Below are 23,525 nucleotides of genomic sequence, written 5' to 3'. Positions count from 1 at the left end.
TACTCAGTTTACCTAACCGGTTTACCTACTCAGCTTACCTAACCGGTTTGCCTAACCGGTTTACCTAACCAGTTTATCTACTCGGTTCACCTAACCGGTTTACCTACTCTGTTTACCTAACCGGTTTACCTACTCGGTTTACCTACTCGGTTTACCTAACCGGTTTACCTACTCGGTTTACCTACTCGGTTTACCTAACCGATTTACTTACTCGGTTTACCTAACTGATTTACCTACTCAATTTACCTAACCGGTTTACCTACTCGGTTTACCTAACCGATTTACCTACTCTGTTTACCTAACCGATTTACCTACTCAGTTTACCTACTCGGTTTACCTGTCCAAGTGACATGGATTTCGCTACTGAAGGAGGATGTGTCGGAGTAGTCACAGCAGTGGCATGTGTGCAGATGCCCTGGTGGGACTGCCCTCGGTGTCGGCCAGCCTGCTGACGTCCAGGCTGCAGGAGGAGCGGGTCAAGCATCTTGTCGCTGAGCTCACCATTGAGGTCAGTCACGTCATCTCACCTCGCATGATCCAACTGCGCGCTTGTCAACCCACTATTCTGCTTCGTGGCTTCTCTGTGTATGCTCCTTGTGGGGCACTGCACTGCATAACTGGTACTGTTGGTTGAGGCGAGAAGAAAGAATCGTGCATCTGTCTTGGTCTTTCCGTTGCCTGTGTTGCTAGACCAACACTTGAGAATAAGAGAGAGAAGCATGGTAGAAGTGATTTTCCATTTGCACTGATCTCCCGGACAGCTAAAGAAACAGGGTACTAGTACCTTGGCTTCTTGAAAATCTTTCCCAGCTCAACTGGTTTATGGAACAATTTGCAGCTGGTTCCAGTTGGAAGCAACAGGTACCCAGCTGGTTCCAGATGGAACCAACTGGAAATTGTTCCATAAACCATTTGGGCTGGGAAGGGAAGGGAAAACTTTATTTACAGTAATGGTTTTTCCTGCGGTTTGGGGGCTTCTTCAGAGACGTCTTGGTTCTACCCCCAGGAGCCTTCTCTGTCGAAGTCGTCCGCCTCTAATCAGTGGTCGGTTGCCCTCAGTCCAGGGCTCCGCTGGCCACTGCCGCCCGTTGAGCTCGCTGTACCAGACCTTGTTGGTCTTCGCAGCGGTCGCTGGACAGCAGAGTCTCCCACTGCTCCGCACTCGGGTTTTGTATTTTGGGGACCACGTCTATGTTTTGGCAGGCCCATGTGATGTGGTATAGTGTAGGTTTTTCGTCGCACCAGGGACATTTGTTCGTGTATATCGTAGGGTGCATTTTGTTTAGTATATGTAGGTTTGGAAAGAGCCTGTTTGTAATTGTCTCCAAGTGACAGCTTCCTCTCTGCTGAGAGATTTGTGCGGTGGGGGATATCGCATTCTGCTGCCTCTATAGTTTTGTAGTATGGCCGAGTATTCCCTGGGTGCTGGCGCGAGTTCCGCGGTCTCGTCGGAAGCTCGGAAAGTAATGTATCCTCGAGCTATCCTGTTGGCCTCTCGGTTCCCTGCAACCCCCGTGTGCCCCGGTACCCACACAATTTTGTGTAGGATCTTGTCGTTTTGTTCTTCCCGGTTTTTAATTCTGTCACTCGCTGCGAGGAGTATACGGAGTGCGTGACGACCTATCCTGCCATTCATGTAATTTCGGCAGGCTGTTTGAGAGCCCGTAAGTATTGTTAGTGACCGCCCGGTTCTATAGCCCTCTGCCACCGCTAGAGCAACGGCTACTTCCTCGGACTCTGCAGCTGTGCAGCCTCGGAGAGACGCGCTGGTCATTTCGCGTAAAGACGAATCGACCACCGCCGCTACAGCGATTTTGGTATCTCCTCCTCTCCAAGACGCGTCTGTATACACGGTCGTGGCTTGAGGAGCGTATGTTTTCTCGATGAATTCGGCCCTTGCTTCTCTTCTGCCTCGATGCAGGTTGGGATCCATGTTTTTTGGTATTGGCGCTACCTTGAGGGTCTTGCGAAGCTCGTCGGGGATCGTTGCCGTCCTCGACATTTCTCGCATCTGCTCGCGGTATCCGAGCCTCTGCAGGAGCGCTCTTCCTGTCGTTGTTTGCAACAGCCTGAGTTTTTGCGACTCAAGCTGCGCCTCTCGTAGCTCCTCAAAGGTGTTGTGTAATCCCAGGGCCATGAGTTTTTCTGTAGACGTGTTGCGTGGTAGTCGGAGCGCTGTCTTATATGCTTTGCGTAGCAGGGCATCCGCTTGTTGTATTTCATTTTTGTTGAGGCACTGGTAGGGTAGGCTGTACGTGATTCGACTAACTACTAGGCTTCTGACTAGTTTTAGTGTGTCTTCTTCACGCATGCCATGTCGCCTGTTGGTGATGCGGGTGATCATGCGTGCGACTTGTAGCGTTGTTGCTTTCAGTAGGGTAAAAGTGTGAGTACTGCACTGGTTGGATTGAACCCACATGCCCAAAATTCTTATTGTTGTCTTTTCGGGTATGGGCGTCCCATCTAGGTAGACGTTGAGTTTTAGGTCCTCGTTGGTTGGGACGGTCCGGTTTTGCTTGCCTCTCCAGACTCTCAGCAGTTCCGATTTCTCGGTCGAGCATGCGAGTCCTCTTTCTGCGAGGTATTGCTCTACACAAGAGGCCGCTTGCTGTAGCCTTTCTTCCTTCTCTCCGAGACAGCCCGTGTTTGTCCAGACTGTTATATCGTCAGCATACATTGCATGCCTGATGCCTTCGATGTTCTGTAGTTTTCGAGCTAGGCCTATCATAGCTATGTTGAAGAGTAGGGGTGAGATAACTGACCCTTGGGGTGTTCCTTTGTTTGGAGTGCGAATTTTTTCCGATCGAAGGTCTCCTATGCCGATGGTGGCAGTTCTATCGGACAGGAAGGCTTTGGCGAAGCCGTGGATTCTGCGTCCGCAATCCAGGTTGTCTAGGCCCGTAAGGATCGCTTCGTGGCTGACGTTATGGAATGCCCCCTTGATGTCCAGGGCCATTATGACATTTTCTCCCGTCCGAGGTACGTTTCGCAGGACATCTTCTTGTATTTGGAGGAGAACGTCCTGCGTCGAGAGCTTCGCTCTGAAGCCGAACATGGTATGTGGTACACAGTCGTTGTCTTCCATGTAATTTTGCAGTCTGAAAGTTACAACCCGTTCGTAAAGCTTGCCAAGGCACGACGTGAGTGATATAGGCCTGAGGTTTTCAATTTGTAGCTTTTTACCAGGTTTAGGTATCATTATTACTTCGGCGTGTTTCCAATCTTCGGGAACCGTCTCCGCCTCCCAATGTTTGTTAAGAAAGGTGACGAGCTCTTGTATGAGGTCGTCGCTCAGGTTGCGGATTAAGGCGTTGTCGATTCTGTCCGCTCCGGCTGCTGTGTTTCTGGTGGTGTTTCTTATTGCCGCGTAAACCTCTTCCACAGTTATGGGGCGGTCGAGTTTCTCGTTTTCGGCTCCTCGATACGTTCCTTGGTATCGCAGGGGGTTGTGATCGCCGAAACATTTTTCTCGTGCCTTCTCCAGTAGGGCGATGTCTGATCCCTCGAAGGAGTGGATGAACCGCTGGATGGCTTTATTGTTCTCTGATTTTATTTTGGTCGGATCGATTAGTGCTCTTAAGAGATTCCAGGTTCTGGCCGTGCCTAGAGTTCTCCTAAGTGAGTCGCTGAGTTGTTCCCAATTTTGTTTCGCGAGTTGCATCGCGTATTCTTCCGCCTTTGCCGTAATTTCTGCTATCTTTAGTTTTAGTTTCCTGTTGTGTTTTTGCTTCCGCCATCTTTTGGTGAGACTGCGTCTCGCTTCCCATAGTCTGAGGTGGGCGTCTACTTCAGGCGTTGCTGTCGTTCTCCTTAGACTTTTTGTGCATCGTTGTCGCGTTTCTCTCAGCATGCCGCTCCATTCCTCCAGTGATTGGATACCTCCTTCAGATTTGTTGCAAGCCCCGCGAAACGCGTTCCAGTCAGTGATTTTCGCCTGTCCAATCTGGCGTCTTATGGTGTCGGATGCTATTCGTGTCCGGAGGATAAAGTGATCGCTGCCTAGATTTTCCATCACGTTTTCCCACTGTGACTCCCTGCTGTTCCTTACGAAGGTGAGGTCCGGGCATGTGTCCGTGCTCACGCTATTCCCGATTCTCGTGGGGGTCGCAGGATCTGTGATTAGACTGCAGCCAAAGTATTCCGCTACTTCCACTAATGTCCTTCCCTTGATGTCTTGTTTCTGGTATCCCCAACTCCTGTCCATGGCGTTGAAATCTCCTACGATGATGAGTGCATTTTCTTTGGCCAGCTTGTGCGCTCCATAAAACAGTTAGAAGAGTTTGGCTTTTCTTTGTCTCGGCGGGCTGTAAAGATTTTCGCCAGGGGACCCTCTGCCTCCTGTGGACAGATTGCATGTGTTCATGCCCAGGGCTTACTTGGTGGCCACAGAGTGCTTCTGATTTTGGAGGACGTGCGCACAGAGAATATGTGCAAGGGATGTTCAGTAGGTTTTGTTCTTCCGAGCCATAACTTTTGATGCGGGAGGGTTAAGGGACTCGTGAGGCGGAACAGCGGCATGAGGGGCTCTCAAAGTGGATGCAAAATCCACAAAAAAATGAATCATATCGATTGGGTATACTGCCTAGGTCGCTATTCTGTCTGTGTATTGACATTAGGTTGATCAATTATCTGTGAGCAGGAGGAGGCCCTCTGTGTGCTGACTCCTTCTCCCCCTCCGCTTGCAGGCAGACACAGAGAACCAGCTGGAGCACCTCTGCCTCTTTGTGCGCTACCAGATCAAGAAGCAGACATTCGAGAAGTGCCACCTGGTGAGCGGCCAGCCTTTTTCTTGGCAGGGGTGCAGGCGGGGTTTTGCCGACACTGTCCTTATGCCCAAGCAGCTCAGGTAATTGGCCCAAGATTCGAAATGGCTGGTTTCACTCTGTTTCTTTGTAGGACTTGTCTTTGCTAATACACTTCCAATATTGGAGTGGCTGGCTTTACTCTATTCCTTTCTAGGACCAGTGTTTGCCAATACATTTCCAATATTGGAGTGGCTGGCTTTACTCTATTCCTTTCTAGGACCAGTGTTTGCCAATACATTTCCAATATTGGAGTGGCTGGCTTTACTCTATTCCTTTCTAGGACCAGTGTTTGCCATACATTTCCAATATTGGAGTGGCTGGCTTTACTCTATTCCTTTCTAGGACCAGTGTTTGCCAATACATTTCCAATATTGGGAGTGGCTGGCTTTACTCTATTCCTTTCTAGGACCGGTGTTTGCCAATACATTTCCAATATTGGGAGTGGCTGGCTTTACTCTATTCCTTTCTAGGACCAGTGTTTGCCAATACATTTCCAATATTGGGAGTGGCTGGCTTTACTCTATTCCTTTCTAGGACCAGTGTTTGCCAATACATTTCCAATATTGGAGTGGCTGGCTTTACTCTATTCCTTTCTAGGACCAGTGTTTGCCAATACATTTCCAATATTGGGCCAATCAGCTGTGCTGCTGGGGTGGCCACAACTGCCTGATGAGTGTTTGCAAAGTGTGGGCAGAGCTGAACAGATCCCATTTCCACGTACTGCTACCGGCACTCCTCATCGAGCTGCTATGACCACCAAAGAAAATAAACTTAGCAGACTGTTTAGCATGGCTAAGCACGGAATGTCATGCAGTAGTTCTAGCTACAGTCGGCACTCGGGGCCTTTACGTGCTAAAGGCATTTGATCTAAAGGCTTTTATGATAGGCCTTAGGGTCCGTATGTGCTAAAGGCATTTGACCTAAAAGCCTATGTCATGAAGGCCTGTGCCCTAAAGGCCTTTACCCGGAAGACATTTACCATAAGGTTTTTACCCTAAAGGCTTCCTTTGCCATGAAGGCATTTATCTTCAAGGTCTCCCAGGTGTGTACAACCTGGTAGGCAGTCTTAACACAGAGCAGGGTTCAGGGACATACATACGTACGTGTGCCCGAAATTAGAAAATGCGGCCAGTAGCGGTACCGCACTAAAAGAAGAAAAAAGCGCGCTTGTGCTGATTGAACCAAGGCTTTCTGTCGCAGCATTCAGAGCTGAGGCAGGGAGTTGGAGCCTCTCAAAAGTCTGTGCTTTTTGTTCAGTTTTTCTCATTGTGCAGAGAGATTTCACAGTTTTGGACTTCGTTGGCAGGTTGTTGGGAAAAAAAGAGTCCGCAGCTGACATGCATAGTTACAAAATCCTTCGAGAATGGTACTCTTGAGACAGCCGCAGCGGTGGCTCAGTGGTTATGGTGCTCGGCTGCTGACCCGAAAGACGCGGGTTCGATCCCGGCCGCGGCGGTTGAATTTCTTTGGAGGAGAAATTCTAGAGGCCCGTGTGCTGTACGATGTCAGTGCACGTTAAAGAACCCCAGGTGGTCGAAATTTCCGGAGCCCTCCACTACGGCGTCCCTCATAGCCTGAGTCGCTTTGGGACGTTGGACCCCATAAACCAAACCAAATCTATTCATGAGACAGTGATATTTATATATATATGTGGCCTCCATGGACACTCGTAACAGTTGGAGCATTTGATCCTCTTGAAAGTAGTAAATCGTGATTGTGAAGGTCTCCCTAGTAGCAGTCTTCATGTTTTCATGGCACCCTGGCCTGATTGAAGACTAAAGTGCCCTGACACATATTTATTTCACTCAAGGTTCACGCACAATGCTAGAAGGATTTCTTATCATCATGGCTGTCATTATTCTCATGGCTCATGGCTCTTTTCTCATGGCTCTCATTATGGTTTTGTACCCTATTCAACAGTTATGTTTTTCAGAATTAATTGGCTTGGATCATACTTTTTTCCGGATAATACATTTTCTCCTGCATTTTTTTTTTGTTTCAAACAACAAGTTTTTACTGTATCAGTGTGAAATCCAAAAGCCTTTCTTTACTGCGGCAAAATTTTCACAGTAACTAAAAATTTTGCTGTCGTTGCACATTTCATTGTTATGAAGTTCAGTGGGTCTGTCTATGCAAGCTCACACACAATTCAAGGAGTGTATTCACTGGTAAAAAAATGAAAATTGGTTTTGAGGAAGGGAAATGACACGGAAGCTGTCGCACTTATCTTGGTGGACACCAGAACCATGCTGTAAGGGAAGGGATAAAGGTGGGAGTAAAAGAAGAAAGGAAGGAAGTGGAGGTCTCCAGTATACTTTCGACCACCTGGGGATGTTTAATGTGCAGTGGGACATCGCACAGAACACGGACTCTTTTTAAGGAAAAACCCTTTAATGCCTCATACTGTCTGTGTCGGCAGATTTGTCCGCCTCTCGGCTGACAGCTTAAAAAGAAACTGCACTAAGGGTGGGAATCAAACCAGGGCCTTTGGCATTTGAAGCGGAGACACTACCACTCCGCCACGAAGGCTCAAGGTTCGAGCATGAATTAAGGTGCATCTAGTGAATGCATGGGTTTCATAAATAAAATAAAAGGAATAAAGTCAAGGAAAGGAAAAATAAAAATAAAAATACGAAAATAAAAAAAAATAAAAATAAGATATGAAAATAAAAATAAAAAACAATAAAAATAAGAAAAGGAACAAAAATAAAAATAAAAAATGACAAAATGCGAAAAATAAAAAGTAAATAAAAACAAACAGTGCGCCAGGAAACGCTTTCGTCTTGCAGCATTTTAGAGAGCCAAAGTGCCCCCTGAATTTTTTTGCGTTTCGCCTCCATTGAAACGCGGCTGCCGCGGTCCGGTTCGAACCCGGGTACTCCGGCTCGGTAGACGAGCGCCTTAGCCACTGAGCCACCGCTGCGGGCATTCAGTGGTGCCTCATTGCTGTTTTTTGACTGCCAGGGGGAAGAGAGGCTACCGACGGTGCCGTATGTGTACCGGACGCCCAAGGGCCAGCTGATTGACCTGCGCCTCTACAACACCGGTGGGTTGCCCATTCCAGCCGAGCTGTTCCAAGTGCGTTCTCATTGGTCCGTTTTGTTCCAGAGCTGCTGCGCAGTGCCATGCCTTTCCTGGCACACATCCTGGAGCGGGAACTGCGTGGCTGGTTCCCTGCCTTCCGGGAAGCCCTGGTTGCCAAGCTCAGAGGTGGGGGCTTTTCTCCCTGCTGGGCCATGTCAGTGCTTGAACACGCTTATCATTCTACAGGTGTAGTTGCTGATTTACAGTGACAGCAGTATCTGTGACATTCCTCAGAAAAATGTCATTGTTGCTGACTCTGCAGTTGAATCTCATTATAACGAATTTGAAGGGGCCCGGTGATTTGTTCGTTATAGCCATAGCTTCATTATAGCCCGTGCTGACCAAGCTTCCAAGGGGAATAGTCATCCCTTCGTTATATTCATTATTTTGTTGTAAACCGGTTTCGTTGTAAACCGTTGTAAAGGAGCTTCGACTGTATTTGCGCATGTGGCACCCTCACACCGCTACCCTCCACACCTTTACTTACTGCACCTGACTACATCAACGCTCTTTCCCTCCTTTATGCTTCACGAGAGCAGACATTCTGCACACAGTGTTACTATACGCTCGGACTGGCACTGTCATTTGCCACCACCCCAGCAACAGCTGGGGTGGTGGCAGTAGTATAGACAGGGTGTAGTAGGTGTTAATTGAAGAGACATGGGAGAGGCCTTTGCCCTGCAGTGGGCGTAGTCAGCTGATGATGATGATGATGATGTAGTAGTAGTAGAGGGAATGTAGTTTTGGTCCGGTCGCCTTTTTGTCAGAAGCACTCTTTGGCATTACGGGCATTCATTGTTTGTGCATGCATGTGTGTGCTGTGGCCTCCTGACTGAATAAGAAAAGGTGTGAGGAGTGGCTTTTGTGGGCTTAGGCTGCCCATGGTCTGGGCTGGATGCATATTTTGCCACAGATAACATGAGCTTTATTGTCCGGCACCCCGTTGGGATGACCCTGTCGGGAAGCTTTCTTTTTGATCTGATCTGTGTGGTGACCAGTGTTGCAAGCAGCTTTTTCCTGTAAGCACACTTTGGCAGGTTAGAAACACAAACTTGTATTTGTGTGAGTGTGCCAAGCAGTGCTTGGCCTTTACGTCTGGGTGTGCAGCAACAGTGTATGTCCGAGACCAGCATGCTCTTCTGTGGTCACGTGAAATCCCATTGACCTAATGGAGTGTCCCCCACTTTTTCTCTTCCTCAGCAAAGAAACTGACGGACAGTGACATAGAAAAGGTGAGCTTGTTCTGTGTTGTTAGAGCCTAGCAAAAGCTTTTCGCATTCAACTATGCCATTTCTAGCACCTAATAGTAGAAGCCAGTACAAAATGGTATGAGCTGCACATCTGCCTAACTTTACATGCTGAGATGGTAGTGCTGCTGTCCGCCTTTCCATTTTGCAGCAGTTGCTGTCGGGGACAACCTGTAGATATATTGACTTGTGGTGTCACATTTATTGCCCATGCTCAATGCACTCGCATGGAATTTGCACCTTTGCACCCACTAGACATGGGTATTGCAGGGAATAAATGAAGCAGGATCGAGTGTCCATATTCTATTCGCGGTGGTGCACGTTTCTGAGGAACTTAAAACAAGCTTTCACTGTGTTCATGGTAGACATGTCCAACATGGGGAGTAGAGTTCAAAAATTGAGCGAATAACATGGTCTGGTATGTTTTTCAGTGAGATTGACTATTGTGAGGAACTAACAGCTGTCGAAGATGGCATGCGCTGCTGACTTTCACAGATTGAAAGGTCCAGCACATGTGGCAAGCCAATACAGAGGTAGCTTGTATGCGTTTCCTGGTTATATATGCCTTTCTCAAGGATGAAAGGAGATGGTGCGCACCGCAGGTAGTGCTGAAGTTTGGGTGCAAGTGTCTTATAACTGAGAAGTGGCCATTCTTAACCTGGTGCATTTCTTTCTGGCATCCCCTCGGAATTTAAGTCTTTTCTTCTTCCCATCTGCCCCGGAGCACCTGCCGAGGGTCTGTTTACACTTCTCTCTGTGTACTGCAGCAAGCCAAAGTGGCCGTGCAGGACGAGTATTTGAGGCGTGTCTCTGACGCGGTGGGTCGTGACCCCGGACTCGAGAACCTGGCACCGAGCTTAGGCCGGCTGCTGTCTGAACAGGCTCAGGCTGCAGTGCTGATCCAGAGGGCCCTGGACGTCGTTCGGGACCGGACGGAGCACTATGTAGCACAGGTAAGGGTAGAAGCACGGCCACGTTGAAGCCTTCTCGGGCTGCTGAGGGCCCATTCTGACAGGATGGAAGACTTGTGGATTGAAGCCGTTCAGACTGCGAGAAATATTTGAATTAGCTGGGGGATTTCAAATTAACGAAGCACAGTGAAAAGATGAGACCCATGTGAAAAACTTTGTTGCGGAGGTCAGGTATGTGCAGCCGTACAGAGCGTACTACTTGTATGGTGCTGTGTGTTTTATATATGTGCACATGTCAGAAGTTGCTCTTGGTAACACCGGTTGCCTTGATGTGTCATGCCAGCCTGCCCCACTGGTAGGGCATTTTGCTGTATAAATTCACGTAAGGGCTGCACTGTTTTGTTTTAAATTCGGGTGTGAATTAAAGGTGAAGCCCATAGACAAATGAACGAAAAACGTATAACGCGTTTTTTTTTCTCAGCTGTCTAGTCCAGATTGGGATGCGGCCCATACATGGGTACAGCGTTTACATGAGATTGTATGGTATATGAGTGTCTGAACAGTTTCCCGTCGTATGAACTATGCATACAAGCATTTATAGTGCTGTTAGGAGTGCGTGGCAGCAAAGGGACCTGCTACAACAGTTCTAGTTGTGAGCATTGCTACAGGAGTGTGCTAGTGTACCTTGCAGTAGCTGTGAGAAGAAACACAAAAGGATTTTAAGTGCATGATGGCCTGAGGAAGGAAGAACAGGATGGAAGGGCTGTAGAATAGAGTAAGTGTTTGGGGGCAGGAGCCACATGTGTTGGAGCTGTGCGTTGCATCACCTCCAAAGCGTTGAGGTCAGTGCAAGCATTGGTAAGATGAGAAGTTCTCAGCAGGACTGCCTCTGTGGAGCATACACATGGCCGAGGCAAAATTTGCACCATGTGCTGCGAACTTGCCACTCGCTTAGCCCCAGGGCATGCATTGAAGTGCCTCTTGCGTCCTTCTCTTTTGGACCACCCTCTCCCCCCCCCCCCCCCCCCTGCAGGAGCGTGACCGGCTGCAGGAGGAGTCCCCTGTGCTCTCCCTGATTGGTCCGTGGCTGCGCAGCCACCTGCGGGGCGTGCAGGGCCAGCTGGAGCGGGAGCACTGCCTGGAGGCCCACGAGACGGCCCTGGCCCTGTGCCGGGAGCGGGGACTCTGCCAGGCGGCCTACTTCGTGGCCCGGGACCTGTCCTTCCTGAGGGAGCAGGCGCCCGCCCTGGCCGCCGAGCTGGCCCGCCTCAGGGCCCCCACCCGCACCTTCACCTGGCAGACACACGTGTGGAGGCCCTCCCGGTGGCAGGTGGGCTTCTTGCCACTCCTACCACTGCTACTACACCATCTCCGGGTAGAAATGGCTGCATAGTACCGTCTTTGTCAAAAGTAACCAGGCTGCATGGTTTGCTTCTAGCTTGTATTGTGGAGCCCTTGTGGCTTTGCTAAAGATCGAAAGGTGTTGGAAGGCAAGAAGACCCCAGTCCTTACCTTTAACAACCATTTCAGATTCAGGGAAGCTGTAAAGGCTCCACTGTATGAGCTAGAAGCAAATCATGCAGCCTGGTTACTTTTGACAAAGAAGGTACTATGCAGCCATTTCTACCCGGAGATGATGAAGTAGTAGATGATGATGAAGTAGTAGATGATGAGTAGTAGATGATGAAGTAGATGATGTAGTAGATGATGAAGACATCCAGCGGAATTTGAGCAAGACAGAGCAGTACTGTCCTTGCGCTGGCTTGGGGTAGTTCCAGGCTGTGTAGCTGTCAAAAGAGTTTGCTCATTCCAAGTAGAATAAAATTCATGTGCAATGTATGTCTTTGTTTTTACAGCTATGTCTGGTGAGGAAAATGTTTCCTTCTCCTATTTCTTATTTATACAAGTTCTACAAGGGTGCAAGGGCGTTGTTGCAGGGGGATAACTAAAAAGCATGTGTTCAAAATAAGCTGGAGCATTTTGCAGATGGAACACAACTGGTTCTATCACTTTCGCCATACCCTTCTCCACTTTCCTCCTAGCGCCCCCGCTTACTCGCTGCATACCTTTTTTCCTCTGTTGTCCTCCTCACACTTCGGCTGTACCCACCACCTCTGCTCTGGCCGTGCTGACCTCCTCACCCTTTTGCCATACCCTCCTCCTCCCGTCTTGTCATACCCTGCTCAAGCTTTCTCCGTACCCTCCTCCTTCGCTTTGCTCCTCGCACTTTCACCGCTGCCACTGTGCTTTCATTCGCCGCTGTGCTCCTCATTCGCTCTTTTGGTTACGCCGATGCAAACACTCAAGTCATAATAAACGCCTAAGAGCTGCGCTCTAAAAACTTACTGATATAACGAAACGTAAAACTGTGTGAAGAACAGGACACAGGACAGAAATAAACAGAACAAGCGCTCGTCCCCCATCTTAAGAACTGACTTATGTTTACTATGCCTGTGTAACACGAGACTCAGCAACAGCAATTTGCAGTGCTGAACGTGCTGTTTCCCGCACATGCAGTGCTGGCCCATCAAGGCTAGAGCCGCTGAAAGCATTTCTTGTGACTGCTTCACTAGAGTAAAAGCTTGGAAGAAAGCTTCCAGTGATGCTACACCGCACCACAGAGTAGTGCCCTCTATGCACAGAAGCACGAACAGTGCAAGTGCTAGTTCGAACTAGCGGACATAGAGGGCAGCACATATTCATGGGCAGCCAACGCCTTAGAGCGGGGAAGCATGTCCTTAACCCTTAATCTGCCACTCCCGAGATAACTCGGGCTACCACATATGCACACCCCCTGCCTATCCCGAGTTAACTCGTTTTGGCTTTTTAACTCACCCCCTGCCGCTCCCGATAATACTCGTGTAAAAAAAAACTATGCAAACATGTAGCGCCATCTATGGAAGACTCAAAAAATTCATAGATCTTGTAGGGTAAATTTTAAACAACAGATGGCGCGCATGTTTCCACATGGGAGTGACTTCGTTTTGGTCTATGCACAGCAGCCATGAGGCTCTGTGCCACACTCGTCCGCGCTTTGACAGACGAAGAAATTCAAAATTGCTTGTGAATTCTGAGTTCAATGATAATGAGAACGAGGAAGGCGCCCACCTAAGTGCCTTGTCGAGTGATGACAGCGATGAAGTCCCCCTGCCACCGAAAAATCCGCGTAAGAGGAGGAAATCCGACAGGCCAGATTGGTGCTGGAAGATTTGATTCATTACAACTAATATCTATAAGATTATCCTGAATAAACATGTCTACATGTCCTGCAGAGCATTTTAGTGCGTTACTAGCAAAAAATTTCCATGAAACTAACATGCAAAAAAAACCCGGCAGGGTGTGTGCAGATGTGAGTAAAAAAACCTGGCAGTGAAAGGGTTAAATAGGAGGGGTGTGCGAATATTCGAAATTTTCGAATATAATTCGAATATTAGATTTTTGCTATTCGTATTCGATTCGAAATTTAAGTATTCGTGTTGTTTCGATTATTCGATCTCATGCGAGTATTTGTATTTAGCCGAATAGTTTATTGCGAGCACCGGCGTTCATTTCGGTGCTCAAGTCCAATCGACATAGACATAACAACATGGCGGCGTCCAGAGCCATGCGCAATGTTGGGCCATACCGTAGCTGACTGTGCTTGTGAGCTTCTTTGTGGCTATACCTGCGAAGCTGGTAGAGTCAAAGCTGTGCACGAAGTACCTCGCAATACCTGCCACTTCAGTGCCAAGTGAGAGGGAATTATCTGTGGCTGGAGAAGTCGTTTCAGCTAGAAGGGAACTACTACTGCCTGACCATGTGGAGCAGCTCTTTTTCCTTCACAAGAACCTTTAATGTTCATCCCAGCAAAGCGCTTTTGCACTGATGGCATGCTAGATTCAATCAGTGCTGTGTACTAGCCATTTTCTGTGAAAATTCCACTCTTCTAAGAATAATGTTCTAGACTTCGATACTTTCTGTACAGCCACACACACCTTTTGTGTTCATTTACTTATTGATAGTTGAACTGTGATGTTCTTGGATGCTCAAATAAATGTTTTGCAGTGGTTAAGTGCGTCTTTCCTTGATTATTCGATATTCGATTCGATATTCGGAACTAAGTATTCGTATTCGATTCGTATTCGAAAAATTTGATATTCGCACACCCCTATTAAATAGCGGTCACCGTAAAGAAAACAAATGCCCGCACTGGTGCATTGCAAACCATTTTTGCATTGGCAGAGCGATGGACAGGAACATGATGAACATTTGTGTTGGTTTGCCTCCGAGCTTGGCCCCTGCATAGAGTGGTGCGGGAGACATACCTGTGAATGTGTGCAGGTTCGGCGGGTAGGGGGTCCCTCTTCGGAGGGGGGCCTCCCCGGGGGTGGGGGTGACACCCTGCTGCTGAGTGAGCGCCCCACGTATGTGGCCGAGAAGCAGAGCACGCGGCTGACCTCCACCCGCCTGCCCCTGTGGCGATGGGGGAACTTCTGCCACCGCACCTGGGCGCACACCTGCAACGCCATGTTCCTGCTCGGGGTAAGAGTGCGGATGAAGGCCCCCTGGCAGCCTTCTCCTACACCTCTTCTTATTGGCCACTTCGCCCCTCCGAAGAAAGTCCAGCCGTGAGGACTGAACTAGGCTCGGCACTGGTTTTGTGTGCATCACACATTGTTTCAGAACTTAAGTACTGTGGGTCGGGGCTTTGCGTACTATGAAAAATGGTACCACCACAAAGTGACTATTGGCAAAAAAAGAGTAGACACCACAAACACTGGTGTCTGTGCTAGTGTCTGCATAAAAAAGGAAAGAACAGCTTTCACGGTGTTAAGTCTTCCTTTGTCCATTGTCTCTCTCTTTCATTGTGTTAAAAGCCACCAACTAGCTTGGCTTTATGATTTTAATGGCATGATATACAGCTGTACAGAGTGGATTCCAAGAGAAGGCAAACGTAGCAGGGGGCGGCAGAAAGTTAGGTGGGCAGATGAGATTACGAAGTTTGCGGGGATACAGGGGCCGCAACTGGCGAAGGACAGGGTTAATTGGAGAGACATGGGAGAGGCCTTTGCCCTGCAGTGGGAGTAATCAGGCTGATGATGATGAGAGTAGTGGGCAGACTTTTCAGAGAGCTGTATCTGCGACGCCTCCTGATATGCACGTTCGGCCGGCCACGGGTGATGGTGGAGCTGAGAGGGGAAATTGTGGTGTTGACGAATTCCGCCCTCAATCCAGAAGGGAGAGGATGAGAGAATTAAGGCACAGGGGAAGCTGGGAGGGGAGGGCAAGGTTTTGCAGCCTTGAAAAGGGTTGAATGGGGCTTGTTGCACCATTAAACCTTTTTGTGGGCCAGAAGTATTCAAAATATTCGCCTCAAAATTATTCGAAGGAAATTACTATTCGCTTCAAATTCTCTTCGAACCAAGAAACACACTATTCGCATGTGTCTAATATATACATATTGTGCCATTTTGCAGATTCTGATCCCGTGGTGCAGTCCACTGAGCTTGCGTAGCCTGGTCCTTCCCCGACCGTTCATGCCAGACTTTGAGGTCAACCAGGAAGATGTGAGTCTCACGTGCCTGTATGGCAAGCACCTTCCCGAAGACTATATATCTGTGCTGGCTGGTGGCTAAGGCAGAAAGGAACTTCACTCTGCTCAAGTGTATAGCCTAAAAGGGACACCGAAGGGAGGTAGTAGTGTGAACAGAAACAAAAATTCCCACTAAACTATAGGTACGTTCAGTTTGCGTGCTCTACAAGAACTGGTTCTTATGGCGCCGCACTTCGCCATTCACTTCAGCAGTGCCACCTGGCAAGGGCGTCCGAAGAACTTTTTCCAGGGGGGTGCACCCGATGGCCGGTTATGGGGGAGGCGGCAGCTATGTAGTTGTTTTCTACTAGTGCATAAATAATATCCGTAATTCCAAGGGGGGGCAACCGCCCCCCCTTGCCCCCCCTTCCGGACGCCCATGCCACCTGGTGCCCTCTGCAAGACTCGGTTCGTTTAAAGAAAGGGCAGACATCATGCAGGACAACTGTGCACCTTCTCAGCTGTTAGTGGCAGAATCTCATGCAACTGCAGCCTATATTGATGCAGACGATAGCTTGTGCGACAATGGCTTGCGTGACGAATGCGAGGGGGCTCAAGCTATTCCATTTATTGATGAGAATGGTGCCAGACTCGGGCCTGACTTGTACGGAGCATCGCTGGGGCCTATAATTAGGGTGCTACCTGAGAAGGCGGCGACAGAGGGAGGGTGTTGGCGCAACAAGTGCAGGTCCTTACGACAGCTTACCCTTTATGCACTGTACCAGCACTTTTTTTTGTGTGTGACTGGGTGACTGCATTGCTGAGAAATCGTGTTCAAAATTTCCTCTCCCACTGTGGCCTGTCAAAGGGTGGGGTTTGTTACGTCGGTTATATGGCATGTAATCTCCAGACCCCCGGCTAATAAAGGGAAGCATGAAAATGTAACCACTTGAGCCACCAATCAAACTGGCCTTTCATTAGTGTTTGTCAGTGGATGGCCACAGTACTGCTTACCATCTGTCGTATCTTGCTCGGATCCACACTTCTCTGCCATGGACCTCCGCGAGTTATCATTAGCGACTGTGGTCGCCAGTTCACTCCCAACGTCGTGGAGCAGCTTCTCTGTTCCTGAGTTGCACACGTTGGCAATTCGTCGTCTTCCCATCCCCAAACAACCAGTACAACTGAATGCATGAACTGAATGATCGCCATCATGCTGTCAGTGTATGTTGATTCAAATCATAAAAACTGGGACAGCGTCCTACCGTTCATCACCTACACTTTCAATACCAACCTTATTAATTAGACCCCTGTTAATTTAGAAATCCAGATAATTTTCACTGCTGGCAGGGCCACAGCCAATGCCCATGGCAGTCTACGGCATTGGAAGCGTCCGCTGATTCAGACACTGTGGTTCATGCACTGGTTATTTCGTACAGGCTGCTGAATGGAGGTCATGTCAAGGTGTGACCAGCATAGCGAACAGTCATCTTTTTAGAGGCCTCAATTGCATGGTGCATATTTTCATGCACTCCTGTGACATGCATGCAATGGCAGATGTTACTTGTCGGTCGATGGGCCCCTGTCGCTAAGCCGAAAAATTCCCGGTAGCATTGTTCTGTTTTCTGAGCTGCACATCCAGAGAATGAAACTTCTTCCTTTTTTTCATTCTTCCGGGAGCCAGTGCATGGTTCTTTCATTCTTCCAATGTGCCCAAAACTGCGCGCTCATCACGTACCATCTGTGGTTTGTGTGGTGACTGTCGCATATCCTGCCTCCGCTATGTGAACATTTGCTGACTGTGCCTGTTGCGAATTAGCTAGACTAAGCTGCAGCTTAGTTGAAGCATTTGGCTAGAACCGTCTCGCGTTGTCACTAAGCTGTAGCCTTGTCTGGCCAGTAAATTTTTTCCTCCTCTTTCCATTTCTCTCTCTGTGATGGTGTCCCTAAATTTTCTCCTGATTTTCATCTCTCATTTCTTTCTTCGTCCTCCTCTTCTTTTCTACTTTCTGTGATACTTCTTCTTTCCTTCTCTCTCTCTCTCTCTCTTGGCTGTGCTCTTGGTTTGGCTTGCCTTGGCTTGGTGCTAATCCGCTTTGGTGCTAGCCAAGCCAAGCCAAAAGAACTGGAACTACAGTGTGCTTCAGTTTCGTTGTGATCCACGGTGGGCTCCCATTAATGGTTTTTGCCGTAAAACATTTGTGCATCGCTGTAGAGAGGTGCTTGGCCATCAGTTGCTCACAGAAGGCACAGCCCTCGGGTAACTTCCATAAGAGATGGCGTGTCCTATCCAGCGTATTTTTATTGACTCCACTGGTGTTGTCCTGGTGTCGCCCTGCAGGGGAGGCTGCAGCCCCGTAAGTCGTCGTCCACGCAAACCCTCTGCTCCCGGCTGAATCGGCTGTGGAGGCACATCTCCAAATCGAGAACGGACTTTGAGGCTCAGCCGGACTCCGGTGAGGAGGTTTGCCAGCAGCAGCAACCACCTTTTCTTGTCCTGTTGCTATAGATCTGCCTCTATCTGAATGCTGACCAGTTCATGCAACGGACTGCACCCTTGCCCTTCTAGCTATGCGTCAAAATTGGTTCGAATTAAAGCTGGATCAGCTCCATCCAACTTCTTAGGAAAAATCGATTTTCCGGCTCTTTCTGGCTATGCTGGTGTTTGTCCGGCAGAAAAATGCGCATTCGTTGCTCAGCAAAATTGCATTTAAAGATTTTCCTATCACTCAACTCAAACTAAATGTCAAGACTGAACAGGGCTCTACCATCACAATTTTTAGGTGTGCGCATTTGTTGCTTAGCAAAATTGCATTATCACTCGACTCAAACTCGTAACGTCAAGACTGAACAGGGCTCTACCATCACAGTTTTGAAGTGGATGATGGTGTATCATTGCGTCGAGGATGTGCACGCAAAAAAACCGCCTTGACGCTGTGCAGTTTTCTTCCGAAAGCAGCCAGCGGCGGCAATAGGTGTAGTGAGTTTTTTTTTTATTACCCTTTCAAACTTATGAAAGCTCTGTTTTCAGTGGAATAAGCGTATTTGTAATCTATCGATACGGACCAACTTGAGATAATGCTGGGTGTCTCCGTGAGCTGACAGAGTGTTGGTACTATAACTGCTTCCTGTCCCCCTGCTCTGCTGCCAGGCTTTGTGGGCAAGGGTCTGAGCCGGCACCTGAACCGCATCTGGAACTATCTCGTCAAGGGCCTGGTGGGCACCGTGCTGTTGGTGCTGCTCTTTCCCATCGTGTCGCTCGTGGTCTGCTCAACATCACTGGTGGCTGCTCTCCTGGCTCCACTGTGGTGGGTCTCCCCACTTTGCTATCAGTTGACTTTCTCGGCATTCTTTTTGGGTAGGCGGCCAAAGGGAAATTTGAGGGTGGGAGCACAGGGACAAGTTGTTAAGTATGGATGTGTTAAGGGCTTCATTGCCGGGGCTCGAGGCAGTGAAATCTCAAGGGCTGACCAATGGAAACCTGAGGTGCTCAAGGGGATGACCAGTTCATGTGTTCACTTACTTTATTCAGATACAACTCAAAAACAAAGTGCAGATGCCCCTCAAAGGAAGCCAGCTCCAGCCAACGGCGTCAACCAATTTTCATGACGCTGGGGTTAATCCGATTAAGCAGTCGTTATTCCCCCTTCATGTGCCACCCCCTGCGATTTAGCAGGTTCGAGGGGACCAGTCAAAAAGGAGAATCGGTCGACCCATTGGATTGAGGGGCTCCTTTGAAGGACATTGCCGCTTCATTCTTGAGTTGTATCTTACTATAATTAGATCTCATTTATGTGTACATATTGCTTCAGCTTCAAGCTTGGAAACACTTTACTTGTTGTTCTGGACAGACTGCATCCTCTTGTCGTTCTCACAATGGGCAGGAAATTTATGAGAGCGTCAGAAACACTTTCGGCGTTGGATGCTTGTAGAGTTGAATAAACAGGATGGCATATACTTAGGGTTGTTCGTTTTCGGGTAAAACCCGATTTTACCCGATTTTTGCACCCCGAACGTGTTCCTAAAATATCGGGTAAAACCCGATTTTTCCCGATTTCTGAAACTACTGTGCCCACGGAATTGCTGTGCCTCCAGTCTCAGACAAAGAAGACAACCAGTTGACATTGTGGAAACTGGGAGCCGCACTCGATCCGTTCCAGAAGCGGCTGCTGAGTCAGTCGTTTGATGACTACCAACCCCTCTTTATTTCCGTGATGGACGATGTAGGCTCGCTTCGCGAGAGTTTAACCAGTACTTGCTGCAAGCTAGCCCCACAAATGAAGGTGGTGAAGTGGTGGACTATTGGAACGACGCAACTGTGCGTTACCCAAGGCTAGCAAATGTAGCGTTGTCATTGTTGTGCCTAGCTAATGGCAGCTGTGACGTTGAGCGAACATTCTCTCAGCTAAGGTGTACCTGCAGAGACCAGACAGGTCTCGGATGGAAACCGAGATGTTGCGCATGCAGATGATTATGTATGTTAATAAGGACGTGTAGAACATCGATGACCAGCCGTCGTGAATAAAATGTTTCTTTTCTCAAAACTGACCGTTGCCTCTCACTGCGAGTAATAATTAATTACGAAAGAAACGCAAAATTTTGCAATACTTTCTTGGAAGCAGCCCAAAATATAGCCCTAATTGTTACACACCGGTTACAGCAAATCGAATAAGTTATTAGTTTGCAAATTTAACCCGATAAAACCTGAATTTCGGAGATTTTCTACGAAAAACCCGATTTCTCCCCTATTATCAAGCCGAAAAATAACGCCCGATTTTTACCCCCCGTATTTGAAAAAATATAAAACCCGAAAACGAATAACTCTACATATACTCAGGTGGAACTAGGGGTCGCTCATGCTGATCAGGAACGTTGTAGTGTAATTTATAGATTAAGTATAGGCGAGACATTGCCCCTTAGGACTAGTGGGCTGATATTTAACGCCGCAGATGCAGCAGGCATATTACGCACAGGCCATTGGTAAGTGAGTGGTCTTCCCTTTTCTGCCTGTGCAGGATGCCATGTGTGATGCTTGTCTTTCATCTGGTCATGGTGCTGGCCTACGACTTCGACTCGCCAGGTGTGTTGTCACTGCTCCTTCGGATATGCCTTTTGTCGTGTAGCTGTGAAAGAAAAGCGAGTGTGCAGTGTGTGTTTGTAAAATATAGTTGTGCACATAAGAGCTGCCACTCTTGTGGCGTGTGTCTTTGCACGCGGCCCTTTTGGAGAGTGGCTTTGGATTGGCGTTGGCCTGAGTTGGAATGTCTTCCGAAAAAGTGTGGATTTGCAGCTCTAGTGGTGAGGGTGAATTGTTGGACCCTCTTTTTGTGCGTAGGGGCAGTCTATTTCTGTTCTTGTCTACTTGTTCGTGTACGCAGGATGCAAGCTTTGGTGGGGGAATATGGCTGTTGATGGTAGTGTTGGGTGTCAGCTTGCCAGCAGAGCAACTCCAGATTGCCTGTCTATGGAGCAGTGAAATGCCTGAGGTTGCTGTAACATGGGATGAACTCTGCTTTTCGTTGTGTTGCCTTTCTCCATACCGTCATCTGCTACAGGACAAAGGGCTCTGCCGTATCCCTCCGGTTGACCCTATCCTGCAGACTTCCTAGCCTCTGCCATCCCCTGCTGTATGCTTGCCTTTGCTCGGAACTCACTCCATTATCCTGGAGAAAACATCGGTTTTCTCCTCTATGCCCTGCCCCATGCTCATTTTTGTTCTTGTTTTCGACTGGGTTTTCATCAGCTCTTGTTTGTTTCCCAACCCACTGTGCTCTCTCACCCTTTCTCCTAATGTTACTCCTATCACTTTTCCTTTCATAGCTTGCCTTAAGTTCAAACCTTTCATTACAATTGATTGCTTCGTTTATTGGGGTTTAACGTCCCAAAGCGACTCTGGCTATGAGGGACGCCGTAGTGGAGGGCTCCGGAAATTTCGACCACCTGGGGTTCTTTAACGTGCACTGACACCGCACAGTACACGGGCCTCTAGAATTTCGCCTCCATTGAAATTGTATTGCCGCAGCCGGGATTGAACCCGCATCTTTCGGGTCAGCAGCCGAGTACCATAACCAATTGCTACAGTTCTGCCCCATAGGTGAGTTCTTGTATTGTACAGCCGTTGTATGCTTTCTTCTCACGGGATATGGGTAGCGTGGCATTCATGATGTGAGAGTACCTTTTGAATGCACTCCTCCACCCCGTTCTTACATTCATTGTTTGGTCTCTATTACTGCTGTGCGCAGCTCCCGAGCGCAACCGCATCTGTGTGCTGGGCGAAGCGATCCTGTGGCAGGGGCTGGTCCTGGGGCTGCTGCAGCCGGTCGTCGCTGCCCTGGTGGCCCTGGTCCTGTGCCCCATAGCAGCCAGCTGCATCTTCCTGGGTCAGTTGCTCTTCCCTTGGTGCTTTCGTTGACGGGCGAGGATATGGAACTCGTTCGCAGCTCACAGTTGCTGCCCACTGCTTGTTTGTCAGCAGCTGATGTGTGAAGCATGGCTGAAGGTGCAACAAGATTTGCAGCGCCAAGACGCGAGGGGTCGTTAAAAAGAAGAAAAATGTGAGAAATAAGTTTAAGCAGAGCTTTTTGGTAGACTACTTGGCTGGTCATTTTTGCTCCAGAAGTCTCAAAACTGCGAAAAAACAAAAAAAAAAAACAAAGGGTTAACAAGGACAGGGCACATGAAGCAGTGAAAAAAAGTTTGGCGAGTTGATGCATATTCATTATTCACAACAGCGCTGGAAACACAGACAACAGGGGAGAATAGGCAAAACAAGCGCTGTTTTTTTTTTTTTTTTTTTAAGGACTTGTGATGATCCGGAAAAACAGCATCTCCGAGGGCTATGACAAGCACGACTCAGCACTTGTTTTGTCTATTCTCCCCTTTTGTCCATGTTTCCAGCGCTGTTGTGAATAATGCACATGAAGCAGCTCTCTCACCAGTTGTGCCTCATGTGTAATGTCTTGGCGTTGTTATTCCCTTGCATTGCCCCACAAGTTGGCTTTGTCCCACAAGCGTGGAGTGCATTGTGCTGACATGCGCTACACGCCAAAGCACGTCCATCAACCGGGAGTTTTTCATCATGTCAAGAATGCTAGTTCCTTTTCCTCCTGCCAGGATTGCTGATCGCATTGGCTTCACTCAAGGTTGTTACACGCTGGACTTCCGTGACCTTGACAATAGTCGTTGTACTGCTAACACTGTGTGCCTTCTCAGTGCGTCCCACCAATCTCACTTTGTGATGGGTTGAGGCTTCTGGAAGTGGTTGGAGGGTAGAAGTGGGTGGAGTCTTTGTGCTTTGTGCTTTGGTGGGTGGGTAGAGGCTTGGACAGTGACGTTGGGAAAGCCTCGAAAACCTGTTTGGCACCATCTCGGCCAACCAAATGCACGACAACCTGAGGCAGCCCAGCAGTTGTCTTGCTTTTCAAGGGAGTGAGCTTGAAACAAAGTTTTCCTTTTCTTCCTTGTGCAGTGGCACTGCTCCGGTGGGTAGGAGTCCGTTGCTGGGATGCGCTGCTGTTCCACGGTGTGGTGAAACGCCGTGCCCGGGTGCCTCTGGGTGACAGCTGGATGGTGACCAGGGTGGCCGGACCAGGCCTCTCACAGGACCACCTCTTCCAGGTATTATCCCCCCTCTGCACACGCACACTCTGGCTAGGCATCTTGTTTCCTTGCTGGCTTGCTTGTGATGTAGACTCGGGAAGAAAGGCCGGCACGAGATAAGGAAGGGAACAGGCTGGCATGCACTTGGAAAAGGAGAGGAGACAAAAGTAAAAGGAGGTAGACAAACTTAGAACAAGGAAAGGGAAACGTTTTGTGCAGTGTTTTTTAGATAACTTAGAAAGTGGCACGGCGGTGGCAGCTAGCTGCGTTATGGCCTCCAAGATTTGTACCTGACTGTTGCTTGTTGCCGCTAATCTAGAAGGCTTGTTTAGCTTTCGTTGTTGAACGATGAATGATGCGACCGGTG

General features: G+C 48.6%; 1 protein-coding gene across 1 annotated transcript in view; it reads left to right on the top strand.

Moving 5' to 3' along the window:
• LOC149349035 (uncharacterized) overlaps positions 1-23,525 on the top strand; it is a 54,091-nt gene that overhangs the window by 11,214 nt on the left and 19,352 nt on the right. Inside the window, exons 7-20 of the mRNA XM_089541116.1 lie at positions 411-508; positions 4,686-4,769; positions 7,770-7,851; positions 7,914-8,015; positions 9,090-9,121; positions 9,904-10,089; positions 11,081-11,377; positions 14,368-14,568; positions 15,504-15,593; positions 17,901-18,015; positions 18,711-18,867; positions 20,575-20,639; positions 21,802-21,939; positions 23,028-23,176. Of these exons, the coding sequence (XP_089397242.1) occupies positions 411-508; positions 4,686-4,769; positions 7,770-7,851; positions 7,914-8,015; positions 9,090-9,121; positions 9,904-10,089; positions 11,081-11,377; positions 14,368-14,568; positions 15,504-15,593; positions 17,901-18,015; positions 18,711-18,867; positions 20,575-20,639; positions 21,802-21,939; positions 23,028-23,176 (1,796 nt within the window). The remainder of the gene's footprint in view (positions 1-410; positions 509-4,685; positions 4,770-7,769; positions 7,852-7,913; positions 8,016-9,089; positions 9,122-9,903; positions 10,090-11,080; positions 11,378-14,367; positions 14,569-15,503; positions 15,594-17,900; positions 18,016-18,710; positions 18,868-20,574; positions 20,640-21,801; positions 21,940-23,027; positions 23,177-23,525) is intronic.

Source organism: Amblyomma mixtum, chromosome 4 (assembly GCF_055824585.1).
Source record: "Amblyomma mixtum isolate Tamu chromosome 4, ASM5582458v1, whole genome shotgun sequence".
NCBI lineage: Eukaryota > Metazoa > Arthropoda > Arachnida > Ixodida > Ixodidae > Amblyomma > Amblyomma mixtum.
The sequence above is the reverse complement of the archived record's forward strand: the minus strand, read 5'-3'. Positions and strand labels throughout refer to the sequence as shown.